General features: G+C 60.1%; 1 protein-coding gene across 1 annotated transcript in view; it reads right to left on the reverse strand.

Annotated features, from left to right (window-relative positions):
* Positions 1–5,643: 5,643 nt before the first annotated feature.
* LOC101627169 (chromosome unknown open reading frame, human C14orf132) overlaps positions 5,644–11,807 on the reverse strand; it is a 45,642-nt gene continuing 39,478 nt past the window's right edge. Inside the window, exon 2 of the mRNA XM_012724561.1 lies at positions 5,644–11,508. Within this exon, the coding sequence (XP_012580015.1) occupies positions 11,284–11,508 (225 nt within the window). The 3' untranslated portion in view covers positions 5,644–11,283. The remainder of the gene's footprint in view (positions 11,509–11,807) is intronic.

Below are 11,807 nucleotides of genomic sequence, written 5' to 3' on the forward strand. Positions count from 1 at the left end.
GCCTCCCGGGGCTGGCCACTCTGGAAAGGGCTGGACTGTCATGTCCGTCTCTTGAGGAGACACCATCTGGCTCTCCTTGGCCTCCTGCCCTTCCTCAGAGGGTCAAGTTCACCTCTTATCTGCCCAGGAGCTTGGGGGGTGGAGTGGGGAGCTGGTGGGGTGGTAGCAAGACCCCTGCTGGTCTCCCTGGGGCCTGGAGGAGGGGCAGAGAGAGGGGGCAGAGGTGAGAAGGTCTCATGACCAACGCCAGGGCTCCCGCACCCCACACTCCAGGGACAGGATGTTCAATCCAGGCGCTGGCATCAGGTCTCAGGGCAGACTCACCGGGTCACCGGGGCTGGTTCCTGCTGGAGTTCCAGTTGCCTATCTCAGCTTCCAGCGGCGTCCACAGCCTTTGCTGGTGCCCTGCTGGGCCTCACCCCTCTGGCTTCCATCACCCCTCTGCACACTCTGACCTGAGGATGCTTGAGGCTCTGTTACCCATCTCAACCATCTTTCGCTTACTCACCCTTGCCCAGCCCCTGCACTATGAGGTGACACTGCGTGTTGGAGGTCACGGGACCTGCCACAGGGCTGTCCTTCTATGGCCCTGATTGCTGCTTTACAGGTGAGGGGCTGAGACTTGGAGAACTGATGTCCTTCTTGCCAAGACCTGGAATCCAGGCCCCCAAGCTCTCTCATACGGGTCCTCAGGCAGGTTTGTGAGACTTAGGGGTGGTGTCCTTTGCTGGGGGCAGAAGTTACTGTGCCTACAGCACAAGCTGGACGTCTGTCCCAGGATGTCCCCGTGCCAGCTGCCCCTGTGTCATCTGTGGTCCCCCCTAGCTATGCTCTCTTCCCAAGGGCTGATGGGGCAGATGTAAGTGGAGGTGGGCACTTTCCCGGGGCTGGCTGTGCCCAGAAGTGCCTCCTCCTGATCTCCTGGGGTAGCTGCTCCCAGAGACGGCACAGAAGAGGCCAGAGGAGAGGCCTGTGTTCAGGGCGAGGCCTGGGCACCCACACTCAATTTCGCAGCTATACGGTGTCTGCAGCACCTGCCCTCCTGCACCCACAGCACCTACTGAGACAGCCAGAGACCAGACCTGGGCCAGGGCGTGCTGGGTTTCAATAAAACTATTGACAACTCCAGCAGCAGGCCAAACCTGACCAGCATCCTCAGACATTTTCCTCCCTCTTGCATCCCTGCCTGTCCCCCCTGCCTCCCCCCTCTCACTGAGGACACAAATGCACCTGGAGGACCTTAGGAAGGAGCAGAGCCCACCCTGGCTCTCCCAGTGGGGAGCACACCCAGCCGAGGGTGGTCTGGCTTCCGTCTATGGGAGGGATGTGTGCAAGGTCAGCAGCCGAAGGCACCCATTAAATCCAGGGGACCCTGAAGCCGGCTCCCACAAATGGAAGTCTGCACGAGCTACTTCCCCAGCCACCAACCCAACACCGGGCAGAGGCGGGCGCCTAGAAGAGCCGCCATCTTCACAGAGCTGGACCAGGTTGCGAAGTCTTTGCGCCCCCAACTATTTCCAAACTGATACTTTCAAAAGACAGAGTTGAGGGCCCTCCCTGGTGGCACAAAGGGTTAAAGAGCAGCACTATGAAGCTGTTCACAGTCACAGCAGCCTGAGCACACAAGTTCAATCCCCAGCCAGGGAGCTGACCCACACGGCACAGCAGACCTCTCCTGACCCGCCCGCTGATCCCCTCAGCAGCGTATTTCAGTACATCCTCCTGTTCTCCCCCCCCCACTTTGCTCTTGGTGAATCCTCTCATCTCCTGCACCTCTAGCCTGTACCCCAGTTCTTGTGTGAATAAATAAATAAATGTTTTGAAAAATAAATAAAAGACAAAGTTGACCCCCGCAAAAAGAGATGCTCTGCTGTGTTCACGCAACTCCATTTATACCCCAAGGGCTGGCGTGCTGATGCTCCAAGCCGATGGCTTAAAGCGCTGTATTGGCCCAGGGGAGCACGCCATCCAGCACAAGGAGAGAGGAGACACAGCCACTTGCCACAGAATGCAAGGACATTGAGAGATGACATGCAGCAAAGCAAGTCAGAAGGACAAGTCCTGGACAATGACATAGGGGTGATCGGTAAAGGGACATACTTACAAAGACCAGCAACATTAACAAACACAGGGAGGGCTCTGAGGTTAAGGGGGGAGGGACAGAGGGACAGGATGCTATAAGAGATGGAGTGGGTTTGCATCGGGTGAGATTTAGAGCTATTATTGTAGCTGATGGGGAACAATAAAAGCAAATAACCACACGGGGCGGGGTGGGGGCGGTTTTGCAGGCAAAGGTACACTACCTGTACTAACCAGCAGGGGGCAGTGTGCAGCTGGAGCGCAGGCAGATGGGCCCAGGTGTTAACCGCTGGGCTGGGGACTGTGGGTGAGGCCTCCTCCTTCCATGTGTGACCACCCGGAAGGCTGACTTGGACACGGGCTTGTCGGACTCTGCTATGCTTCACTTTCTGTTGACTCAGTTAAGCTGTGGCCTCCCAGTTTTTGGTCAGGTTTCAGGCAGGAGCATGAGCCAATTCCTTAAAATCGGTGTCTTTGCAGACATCACACGCTATTGGTTCTGTCTCTCTGGAGGACCTCAGTGTGGCTGTGGGGTTCTGGGCTGGTTCATGGTGCTCAGGGAGAGTGGCTGGCCCTGGGACTGCCCCCAACCCTCCAGCCTGCACATCTGCGCTCCACGCCATCTCAGAAAGTGCTGTCCTCTGGCGCTGCCCTGGGATCCATGGGGCGGTCAGCTCTCAAAGCACAGGCCACCCAGGCCTGGAGCAGGGGCCAGGATTCTGGTGTCTGCGTACATCAGTACATCAGTGTGTCTAGAAGGGGGATCCAGAGAGACAAGTCCTCCTAGTTCCTTGGACCCCTTGTTCTGCAGGAAAGGGCATTAGAGGACAGCAGAGAAGGGCCTTGAAGTGTGGGGCCTGGGGACAGCTGGATGGCCACGTGCAAGAGCAGTCTCTGTAATTTGTTGCAAAAAATAAATACAAAGAGGGTCACAGCCTTAGATGAAGCCTGCAGTCCTAAAGGCCAGAGAAGGAAATACTGTGTGACCGCCGGCCCCGCACTTCTATATGATGCAAGCACCTGCGGGCAGCCTACATCATCGTGCTTTCTGCGGTGTCAGGATGAGCTGGGACTGCTGGGCTGGCTGACGGAACCCGTGGTTTCCGGGGGTGGGCGCTGACAGTGAACACAGATGTGTGCTTTCCTGTCTGTGTATCCAACACTCGATCATAGCTTTATCAGAACAAATCTGGGCCACCAGCAGAGCCTGAAAGCGGTGCCTTCCCCCAACCCCCCACCACTCTGAACCCCGCTTCTTGCCTCTCGGCATTTGCAGGGGTGGGAACCCGAGGGCTTGGGTGCATTTCCTCAGCGGCGCGGGAGCGCCTTCCCGAGCAGTCTCCACTGCTGCAGCCAGAGCTCCCCAGCCAGCCAGGGCTTTGCCAGGGGTCCCAGGAGTCAGGCGCTCCCGCTCCTGACCAGCACTGCCCCCTGCTGGTCCCCGCCGCTGTCTTGTCCATCAGTCGCTTCCCGGGCTCGGAGTCAGGTGCCCCCTACTGGCACCCTCAGGGAAGGCATTCGAGGCACCCGCTTTCCTGGGTTTTGAATGCTTTTCCAGAAGGTTGAGGGAAAGGCAGTCATGGCGCTTCTCCATGATTCTCTGAAGGCAGTCCCACCTCTCGCAGCCCTCACCCCCGCCCCTCCAGGTAGGGGTGTGGGAGCTCAGCTGCCAGCCCAGAGCCCCCAGAGCCCCCAGGGCCCGTTCTGCCCTGGCTTCCTGCTCCTGGCACCCCCAGCGGGGCTGCCAAGGGGACTCGCTTACTCATGTGCCCTCCGCAGACCTGCCCTGCCCCCCCCCAGGCTGCGTTCCACCTAGATATGCAATCTTCACCCAAACATGCTCCTCCCCCTACCGCCGCCCCTGCCCCCCCCAAAAGGGGACACAGCACGTGGTGGGGGGAAGGGTGCCCAGGGAGGTGGGAAATTTTAGTGGCTGACTTTGTAACAAGCATCCTTTTTTCTCTTCAATGAACAAAGATGAGTTAAAGTAACTTTTAATACCTCTAAATTAACACGTAACTTTGCACAGCCATATACAATCTTGGTGCTTTGGCCATTTTCAGTGAAAGGTCCTTTGTCATAAACTTCTTCTTAAGTGTGGGGCCCCGGGACAGCGGGATGGCCACGTGCAAGAGCGAAGACGGCTTGACTTACAATCCCCGTGAATTCCCTCTGTACAGCTAGCAAAAACAGTGACAAAACTCTTACCGTATCTCTAGTTTACCCTTCATCTTTAGTTCTGGTGTTTAGATACCTGCATCTAACATAACGACCCTTGGCCGAGGTCCTGTGAGCAATGCTGCGCAGTTCCGAGCACACACTGGTGTCCGCGGCTAAGTGGAGACCGGCGTCGGCGACGTGGGCGGGTGGGCACGGCACTCAGGCCAGTGGGCGGCCCTGGGCCCACCCTGCGGGAACTGGCATCGGCATCTCCCGCCCCGTGTTCCTCTCCTCGGCCCTGTGGGTGGCAGCCCAACCCGCTCCGCACCGTGGGCTCACAGACGGGCCAAACGCCACAGGGTTGTGGCCGGAGGCCTGGAGCCCAGTTGTGGCCGCAACACCTGAGTCCAGGCCTGGAACTCCGGCTGCCACGCGCCGGTGACGGACAGGGCCCCGGCAGCCAGCGGTGAAGACTGCCGTGGCCCCTGCCATCGTGGAGGAGGGGGCAACCCCAAGGGTTTAGGAGCGCTGAGCCAATCTGTCTTTTCCTTACGTCACTTTACTGCAGCGTGGCTGAAACGTGGAAAGCTGAGCGTATGTAGCATAAGCCGCCAGGAGCACCTTGAAGGCCCGAGGCGAACCGCCCAGGTTCACCCCAGCCTTCGTGGCGGGAGGTCACAGGCGTTCTTAGTGGAAGACCTACCCTCGGCAGTACTGACTACAAAGTACCACATGGCCAGCAACGGTCACCTATGTCTCACTGTGTCACACTCGACGTGCTCTTTATCTGCTTCTTTACTATGTTTGCCATCAGAAGGTGACGAGTGCACTGTTTCGCTCACTCACACACCCCCACGGTCCAGACTAGCACAGAGCACATAGTGGGTCTTGAAGGGCTGAATGAACGAGTATGTGAACCTCAGTTGTCTTAAGACTGGACCCTGGTCTGGGCGCCAGCTGCTCAGGAGGCCCTCCTCTGGCTCTCCTTCCCTCTCCCCCAAGATGAGGCCCCCCACTCACAGCTAGTCATTTGCAAAACCTTGCACAGGGCATAGAGCATCACCTATTTAGTTAATGTTACTGTACAGTTTGCAGAGAAGGCTCGGCAGCTGGCAGCTGTAACTATCAACCGTGGTCAGGCTGACCTCCGTTGGAGCCTGAGACCCGGGCCTGCCCAGGCCAAATGGGAAATCGTGGGGACCAGGCCAGCGGGATAAAGGTGCAGTAAGTGACCCAGGACACAGCTCCTCTTCTATGGCTGCAGGTGTGAGACTGGGGAGCTGGGGTGGGGCTAGGGTGGGGGCGGGAGGGGTCTGTCCTGCCTGGGGTGGGCCGGGGGGCATCTCACGGAGCCTTGAGGGGATGTACGACCACTCCCCGCAGACAGCACAGGTGTGAGGCAGACAGGAGTTAGTGTTCTTTATTGTCATAATAGAAGCCAAAGACAGCGACGCACACAGCGACAGAGGTGACTTCACAGCCACATCCTGACACCCCTTAGGCTGGGATGCTCAGCAGAAGAGCATGTGGGAGCCCACGTTAAGAAATAACCGTCTCACTGTAGTAGAAGTTAGTGACCTCCGAGCGAAACCGGGGGCTCGGGAGCAAAGGTCCACAAGAATAGTTAAAACATCATTTTATACAGCCAACTACTTAGTCATAAGCTGATTATGAAAACGCTCGAAAGATACAAACATTCCTGATGCTCTCAGCAGGAAGAACTGGTATCCGAAGGGCAGTGAGTTGTAAGAATGAGGTTTCTGTAGCATGTGGAGAGTAGAACGCTCATGTCCCTCAACCGGGGAAGTGGGGTGAGTGTGGAGAAGGACCCAGCCAGAAGGCACGGCCTAGCCCGGCGGTCAGCAGACCCACTCGCCTTCTGAGCTCCTCCCACTATTAGCGCGAGGCCAGGCCCCAGGGACAGTCACCGGGGGGGCCCAGCTCAGCTCCCACCTAGGCTGAAAGGCTCACGAAGGCCCTAGAAATGGAGCCGTGTGGATTTCTGCCACATGCTCGGGCCCCGCCTCGGGCCGGTGGGATTTCTCTCCAGGCTAGGCCTGGAGACGCCACAGTGCAGGAGGGCGGGCTTGGCTTCACCAGTGGCTCACACATGGGCAATGGGGAGCTTCGGGGGACACCGCCAGCCTGAGAACCAGGTGGCCCAAGGCTTCTCGGACTCCAGCCCCTCATCCGCAGCAGCGTCCCTGGCTTCTACCCACTAGCTTCCTCCCCAAATTGTCCCCAGACATTGCCAAAGGAATAAAGCTGGTGTGGTGGTTCACGAACTCCACAGAGATGCTCAAGACCTGCCCTCCTGCTGACTGGCCGGTGACTCGCCCAAACCCTCGGTGCCTGTTTCCTCAGGTGGAAAAGCCTGGAAGCACACCTCCTGCCAGCCTGCCTCCTGCCTGCCCGCCAGTCCCAGATGGATCGCCTGTGAGGCTGGGGAACGCTTGGAGCTCCCTGCAGGTGGTCCTTGGCATCCCTAAGATGTGGGAGCACCTGGCTGGAGAGGCAGACCCTGGGGCTGCTGGTAGCTGCTCAGCCTTGTGTGTGTGTGTGTGCGTGTACACGTGTAGGTGCATGTGTTCATGTATGTTTGCAGGTGTGCAGGTCACACGTGTGTGTGCGCGTGTGCGGCCCAGTGCAGGATCAGGATTCTGGACCCACAGCATTCAACTTCCCTGCCCACTGCCTCGGGCTCAGTCCCACCCGCTCCCCGAGGGGAGAGGGTCTCACATCTCCCAGGACAGTAGGAGCCGGCCAGGGGTCAGAGCCTCATCTAGCATGGGCTGGAGGTCAGGGCCTCTCTGGGGCTCCCCGATGTCCATTTTCTGTCTTGATGACCAGCGTGTGACTTGACAGTGAACAAACGATGCAGACTCACACCCTCCACTTCTGTGGTCAGTGGACAGCCTCCTGGCCGCTCCCCGCTCCACACACCTCACCCTAAGGGCATCCTCCCTCTTCTCCAATCACTGTGGTTTACCTGTCCTGTCTCCTGCCCACTCCTCCTGCAGCCCCAAATAAAAGGGCCACTCCCATGCTCATCCTGGCAACAGCTGGGCTCCGTTAGTCCAAATCGCTTGGTGTGTCCCGATCGCCTGGGCTTCTCCCAGAGGCTGTGGAGACTGTGGGCTCAGTCCAGGCTGTTGGCCACCCTCTCTGCTGTCCCTCACTGAGCCGTGGGGGCAGGGGCCCGAGATGATCCCCTTGGGCTTCCCGGAGACGACAGCCCAGCTCATTGGACTTGCCCCGGGAGCCAGTGGGCATTGCACAGGAGAGGGTGTAGGGGGCCAGTGAAGCTGGCAGAGAATGCCAGGCCTTTCCCGGGGCCAAAGCTGGTGGCCCATGACACCTGTGCTTCCTGGTGATGCACAGGCTGCTGGGTGCCCCGGGGGGGTCTCCAGGGGCCGTCCACTCTCCCTGAGCCAGTCCAAGATGTCCTCTGCACACCAGAGGTCCCAACTCAATGTTCTCTAAGGCCTCTCATGGCCCTGAGGTGTTGAGCCTGACAAAGGCATACATCACCGCACAGCCCTGCCCACGACTCACACCTAAGCTGTTCCCCAGGACCAACACCGCCCCCCATCCCTGCCTGGGCTAACTCAGTCTGGGGGCTCTCAGGCAGGTGGCAGACACAGGGGAGTTAGGTGCCCAGCCTGCACAGCCAACAGAGCTCAGGTGGAGCCCCAGCTCCCAGTACGGAGCTTGGCCTCATCTCCCCAGCAGGAAAGCAGGACAGTGATGCATGGGCAGCTCTCAGCAACCTGCTTCCTGCTCCCCCCAGGGGAAGTGAAAAGACAGAGGTACAAACAAGCACACAGCACAAGGAAGACAGGGGACTGGCAGCAGAAGGAGCAGCAAGCCCAGCGGCTAGTTCGAGTGTAATTACCAGTAACATCACCGCTGGCCGAGCGGGCGGCTGCGTCCTGCAGAAGCAAAGGACTGCGCATCTGGAAGGACTCAGGCAGCAGGAGACGACCGCCAGGACTCTGGTCTCCAGGGAGGGGCCGACACACGCTGCGGTCTGGCCCACATCCAGGCCGTCCATTTAGAGTGGCTGGAAGATGACTGGTCAGCTAAATGGACGAGCCCTTCCTTCCTCCCCAGGGTCCTGCGGACAGCATCCTCCCTCTGGAGGGGAGAGGGAGTGGGGAAGTCTCATTTGCTTCTTGACCTTGATCTCATGGGCAAGGGGAGGAAAGCAGTGACCGAGAGGGGCAGGCGGTGCCATCAGCCCTGCAGAGGTGGGTCCCGGGCGTGTGACATGCCTGGCGAGGGTGGTGTGTGACCCCAAGCTCCAGTGACAGCAGGCCTTGGCCCTGAGTGTGAACACTGATGCCAGCAGAGGGGAGGTGAAGGGGCAGGCAGAGGGGCCGGCACAGAGAACATTCCAGCAAATGCAGTTACTGAAGAGGCTGCACTGGCTCATCTGCTCAGGGTGCACTCGGCTCAAGTCCGCCCAGGAGATGCCCTCATGGGAGCCCGGGGCTGGGCCCCAGAGAGGATATCCCACCCCTGCTGAGGAGGCCCAAGGGGCTCCAGGGAGGTCAGATCCTGGGCGGGGGCCGGAGGGGCAGGCCGCATGGACATCTGTGCCCCTGCTCGGCGATTCCGGGGCTGGAAGGAGCCACCCAGTCACCGAAGGCTGTGGAGTGTCCCAGCAGAGCCTGGTTTGGGGTCACACAGTCCTCATGCTCAGGCTGTGTGGCCCCAGGCGTGTTTCCCCACTCCTCTGAGCTCCTGCCCATCCGGTGTGGGCACCATGCTGCTCTGAGGTGAGCGGGAGGGTCAGTGTGAGCCCCCCAGGGCACTGGCCGCAGTGCGGGTGCGCCTGTCTCCACCTTCCTCAGGGCCCGGGGTGGGGCAGCCAGAACCCAAAGTGCCCACCTCCGTGCACCGTGATCTGAGTGACGGAGGAGAGAAAAACAGAAGAAGCGGGAGACAGGTGGTGGGCGCCTGAGCAAGACCACTGGAACCTGGATAAGTCAAAGGCAGCGGGATGGGGCCTAAATGCCCAGACTTCCCGAGGCCCTGCTGCTGAAATGGGAGAGAGCTGGGTGCTGAGTGTAAGCCACATTTCTAGGAGAAAAAAACGTCTTCACAGGGGTGAGGTCTGCACCCAGAGAAATGCCCAGGGAACCCTGGGCTCTGGGAGGCAGGAGTGTGCTCTAGAGCCACCACCATGGCCGAGGAGCCCTCTGCCCCCTGCCATCACAACCCATGCCAGGGGCTGCCACTCACCTCTTCACAGGGCTGTGGCAGCCTGGGGCGTGGGGTGCACTGGGGCGAACCAGAGAGCCCCACAGCCCTGGCTTGACCCCTCCCGGTCTTCACATGAGCACACAGGCCGGAGGACTCGCTTGCAGGGGCAGACCCAGGGCTGGAGGAGAGGCCTCTGCCTGCGCTGGCCCCGTCCGGCCCGGCTGTGGGCGCATCTGCTCGTGCAAACAGCAGATTCCAGAGGTGTCCAGGCCTAAGTTCCCACATCCCTTCTCTGCAAAAGTCACGCCAGCAGGTGGCGTGCTCCACGCTGACCGCTTGAGCTGAAGCACCAGGCAGAAGGCGCTGCAGGGCCAGACGCGGCCAGTAACAGAGCTGGGGCATCTGCAGGAGCTGCCCAGCTCGGTGCCCGCCGCCGGGGTCAAGCGGCTGCCTCTGGCTAGCTGAGATGTCCCTTCGCCTGCCGTCGGGAACGGTCTCCTGGGAGCAGCGACAAAAGCAGCCCTTTGCCTTGTTCCCAAACACACCTGGGGCTCCTTACCCAGGCGTGTCTCAGCCACAGAGGGGGGGTTTGGCCATTTATTTTCTTTTCCTACAGGGCAGGGAGGAGACGCTTGCAGCTTGGGGGCCAGTGAACCTGCGTCTGGGCTGCTCCCGGCCTGCCTGCATGGGAGGCTGCCTGGGGCTGGGGGCGGAGGACAAGCACTGTGAAGCCACCTCCCCAAGGGTGCAAGAAAACACCCCCCATCCTGTTCTGGTCCTTGCACGGGGCTCCTAAACACCGACTTCAGGAATTTAAGGAGATTTGTGTACAAAGCACCTTCAAACCTGCCAGTGAATGCACGTAGCCAATTTCAAAGGTGGGTGTCTGACCGCCCCGTCCACACAGCAAACCCCAGGGCGGCTGTGCCATGGGCGACAGAGAAGCAGGTTGGGGTGCTGGGCTGGGGCAGGCAGAGCCGGAGCTGAGCAGCAGCAGCCCCCTCTGCTCCCTCTGCTCCCCGAACTTGCCCTGTGATTTCAGGCAACTCATTCCCTCCTCCTGCCACTCGCCAGGTGAGTAGGTGGACACGTGCTTATTCACCTCTAAAAGCTGTGATTTTTCAAAAAGCATCTACAGGGGACGACTGAAGGGTTAACGGCCTGGCATGACTGATTTTTCACGGTGCTTCCCTCTACTTGAACGGGGGACACAGCTCATCCAGCAGGCAAAGGCCCGCAGTCCACAGGGGACCCCGCAGCCTGCCCGCTATGCCCCCTCCTGGGGTGTCCTGATGCATCTGGGTCCCCAAAGGGCCCAGGTGTCTGACGACAAAAGCGCCAGTTAAGAGAGGAATATTCTGCGGTCCCTCAAGTGAAAGCCACCAATACCAGGGGACGCAGTGGGAGTCCAAGATGGGAGAAAACAGTCCCGCGGGGCAACCCCCCAAGTCCGCATAGAAACAGTATGCGTCAGCGCCCCTCTACCGTCTGCAACCCACCCTCAAACCCTGGCTGCATTTTAAGTCCCGCTGGCGGTTCCCTCAGGTCTCATGTTCCTGGAAAGCAACGTCCAGATTTCCCTGGCCCTCGCCTCTGGGGGCCGGAAGTCCACTCCCTCTTGTTCCGAAGCCGCTCGTGGACAGAACAGGGTATTTGAAATCAGGGGTGCAAGGGGATCTTCCGGAAGCATGGTTGCCGCCCCTTGGGCCTGTGGGCGTGGCCAGGGCCCACGTTCCAGAAGGTGCGAGCTGCGGAACCCCCCCGAAGTGACCACTGCAGGGCGCGGCTGGGGAGCCCGGCGCAGGCGCTGCCCGCCGCTCGGGTGGCCGCCGCGGCTCAGAAGGTGAAGGCGTACACCACCCCCACCACCACTATGTTCCCCAGCGTCGCTATGATGGCGATCCACAGCAGGACGGCGTCGTTGGAGGACCGCGCGGGCTCCTCCGCCAGGCTCTGGCCGTTGGCCGCCGCGTGCACGTTGGTGGAGGAGTTAAAGAGGGAGTACTCCGTGCTGAAGTCCTCGTTGGGCGAGTCCATGAAGGCTCCCCCCATCATGGGCAGCTGCGGAGGAGGACAGAGACAGTTAGCCAGGGCGCCCCAGGAGCCCCCCAGGGCACCCAGCGGCTCGCAGGCTCTCCTGGCGCTCCCCACGGACAGTGTGGCCAGCCCACAGTGCGGTGCCCGGCATGGGCAGAAGACGCTCTGCCCACTCTGCGGGTGGCGGTTCCAGCCACTTGCTGCAACTCACAGACATGCCAGGCCCCCAAGTCCCGCTGTGAGACACTACCCCTCCTCCCAGGTTAATGCTCAGGGGCATTAAGACAGTAAGGGCCCTCCCTGGGGGCGCAGCGGGTTAAAGC

Source organism: Condylura cristata, unplaced genomic scaffold, assembly GCF_000260355.1.
Source record: "Condylura cristata isolate star-nosed mole 26May11 unplaced genomic scaffold, ConCri1.0 scaffold00013, whole genome shotgun sequence".
Lineage (NCBI taxonomy): Eukaryota > Metazoa > Chordata > Mammalia > Eulipotyphla > Talpidae > Condylura > Condylura cristata.